General features: G+C 58.4%; 1 protein-coding gene across 1 annotated transcript in view; it reads left to right on the top strand.

Annotated features, from left to right (window-relative positions):
• SLC29A1 (solute carrier family 29 (equilibrative nucleoside transporter), member 1) overlaps positions 1-2,319 on the top strand; it is a 7,077-nt gene extending 4,758 nt beyond the window's left edge. The window contains exons 11-12 of the mRNA XM_008939576.1: positions 1,428-1,627; positions 2,208-2,319. Coding sequence (XP_008937824.1) covers positions 1,428-1,627; positions 2,208-2,319 — 312 coding nt within the window. The remainder of the gene's footprint in view (positions 1-1,427; positions 1,628-2,207) is intronic.
• The last annotated feature ends 765 nt before the right edge of the window (positions 2,320-3,084 follow it).

The following is a 3,084-nucleotide window of genomic DNA, read 5'->3' on the forward strand; positions in this document are numbered from 1 at the left end:
GTGAAAGACAGGGCAGCCCAAAATAAAACCTCTGGCCTCCACACAGGACATAGCTGCTTTAGAGAGCCCTGTCCTGGGAGCAGGGCAGAGCCATGCCGTGCAGGTCACAGGGCCATCCACTTGTGCCATTCTCCCCTACCTGGCTCAGAGCTGCTGGGGCTGAGCAATGGGAGCTGTGCTGGGGGGTGGTTGAGGAAGGGGGCTGTCATGTCTGTGTCTCTCCCTGCCCTTCACCCAGCCCCCAGGCGCCATTTCCCCGTGTTTTTCAGGCTGTTTGTTTAGAGAAGCTCCTCGGCCCCGTGCGCCGTGGGGTCTGTCCCAGCCTGGCTTCCAGGAGGCCTGGAGGCGATTCGGCCTGGAGCCGCTTCTCCCCTGGCCATCACTGCTGGCTGCCCTTGGCCTTGGCCATGAGCCGTGTTGCCTGGTGTCCGGGCTGCAGCCTCTGGGGTGGGATTACCCAGCAGGAGACATTTCCAAAACAAAGATGTGTGGAAAGTCTGACGGCCTGTGGTTTGGGCCTCTTTTCCCTGGTTGGGGGCCCGCTTACTCCTTTTCTCCTCCTCAAGCAGGAGAGGCTGCTGCCCTTGCCAGTTTGCCCACAGACACGGCAGCCGGCCTAACCCCAGCTTCCCACCGTGCTAATGAAGTGTCCCATGGCTGCACCAGCCCAGCAGCTCCCAAGGCAGCTGTGGGTCTTTCCTGACCCCAGTGGATCAGTGAGCCTGTCATCTGCCACCCTGGCACCTCACCAAGGGCCCGCTGGGAGCCAGGCACACCCCATACCTGGGGCTGCCTCAGTCTTAGCCACAGGGACAACACAGAGGGACAGTGCCTTCCTCTTCATCCCAGCCTCACATCCCAGGAGTCTGCTAGGATCCAAGGAGTCTGTAACCCAGCCCCTGCCTTTCCCAGCACTGTTTGTAACAGCATAATCCCTTTCCCAGATTGCTGGATCTTGCCCTGCTTGGCTGGAGGATGGCGTAGGAGGCTGAAGAGCCAGTTAAAGCCCAGTGTGCAGGCTCGGAGGTGCCGGAGGGGATTTACCTCAGCCAGCCTTGTCCTGCACGGTGGTTTGCTGCAGGAGGAGATTGGTGAGCGTTGCACAAGGCTCTCCTGCCTGCCTGTTGTTTCCAGCAAGCGTGTAGCGGTCACACACAAGCCCAGCTCAGTATTTTGGCTTTAGTGTTGCTGCTCTCCAAGTCAGCTGGGATAGGACTTTAAGATGTAGTAGGACCTTCTTACTACAGCAGGTGGTGGTGCTGAAATTTGTTGCAGCAGAGGAAGCCTCTCAGCAACTTTGCCACCTCTGTGGCTCCTCCGCAGCCGTGGTGGAGTTAGGGACAGCCTCTGTGCAGCCCCTGCCGGCATGCCACGGGATGGGCAAGGTCCATTTCTCAGCTGCTCAGTGACCTGTGTTTTTCCCCCAGCCCGGGAAGGACAGCTGTCTCCTGCCAGTGTTGGTGGCTCTCCGTGTCATCTTTATCCCTCTTTTCATGCTGTGCAACGTGCAGCCCCGTAACTACCTGTCTGTCGTATTCTCTCATGACGCCTGGTACATCGTCTTCATGATCTTCTTCTCCATCTCCAATGGCTACCTGGCCAGCCTTTGCATGTGCTTCGGGCCCAAGTGAGTAAGAGCTGGGGACAGGGCTAGGGTTGGTTACACCCCCAGTGTCACCTGGCTCTGCTCAGCTCTGGCATCTGGAGCAGGGGGTGCAGGCACAGAGAGAAGCGGCTACACCACCTCAGGGGAGATAACCCCAGTGTCCCGTGTCCCAGCCTCGTGCCTCCATGTCCTAGGGATGAGGAAGGCATTGCTTGGGCTCTCTGATGCCCCAGGTTGCCACGCTGGGGAGGAGGGGGGAAGGCAGCAGGGATCTGGAGGGGAGCGGGTGAGTGGCCTTGCCCGGCGCAGGAGCACCCAGATGGGGCTCAGCCAGGCCGGCCGTGGTGCATGGGGGCAGGACTCAGGGAGGGCTGTCTTTGGTGCCCAGAGCTTCAGAGCAACCTGCCTGATGCACTTGTCCTCTCCTTGCGAGCCTGTAATGTGAAGGTGGTCTCTTGGAGCCAAGGTGGATTTGCTCTTGCTGTTCCTCTGCTGCAGAGGAGCACAGCTTCTGGCTCTTCTGTGGCCCCCTCCCATCTCTCCATTGACCTCATGGGGCACGCATCCCTGAGGATGTGTTTGACACATGTTTCTCCTCTAGGAAAGTGCTTGCCCACGAAGCAGAGACAGCTGGAGCCGTCATGGCCTTTTTCCTGACACTGGGCTTGGCCCTAGGAGCTGCCGTCTCCTTTCTGTTCCGAATTCTCATCTAGCAGAGGCACACAGAGGGTGCAGGGACACCAAGAAATGGCTCCGCATCCTCAGAGGCCCTGGACACCTCGGCATTGTGGGGAGATGACACCTCACACCTGCCCCTGCCAAATCACACTGCCATGGTGGACGTTACACCCAGGGACGGTTCCAGTCCTCCAGGGTTGGCCTGGCTCCTGCCACGCTCGGCTGTGTGATGCCTTCAGGCCTATGTGCCTTCTCCTAGCCCCATGCTGTGTGTGTGCAAACCCCCCGGGATCTCACAGAGGTCCAGCCTCCTCCCATGCTGCGTAATTCCCCCAGCTCAAGGCCAAAAGCCATTCTCAGTCTTCTCCTCTCTGATGGGAGTTGAAGGTGGTATCCAGTGTTATTCCCTTTCTTGCCCTTGTTCCCAAGGCACCTTGTGACTTGCTCTCCTCTCCTTCCAGGGAGCCTGGAAACATCCCACTCCACTTCTGCTGGTGAAATGTGCAAATGGGGCGGAGAACCCCCGCCAGCCTTGCCATCCCTGCCCTCTGCCAGGCGCAGAGCATCCCAGGGACATTGGCACTCATGTCCCGCCTACATAGAGAGCCAACACCTTGGCTAGGCTGAGGGTGGAGGAGGTCTCCACACTCCACCTTCTCCCCCTCTCCTTGCTTTTCTTCCCTACTTTGTTGCTGTATTTTGTTTTGGGTTTGTTGTTTTTTTTTTTTTGTGATTTTTCCAGTTTTCTTTCTGCCTCCCAATTGTGTGACAGGAGGTCCCACCATGGGCTGCAAGGAGAG

This window comes from Merops nubicus, unplaced genomic scaffold, assembly GCF_000691845.1.
Source record: "Merops nubicus isolate BGI_N331 unplaced genomic scaffold, ASM69184v1 scaffold11684, whole genome shotgun sequence".
Classification (NCBI taxonomy): Eukaryota; Metazoa; Chordata; class Aves; order Coraciiformes; family Meropidae; genus Merops; species Merops nubicus.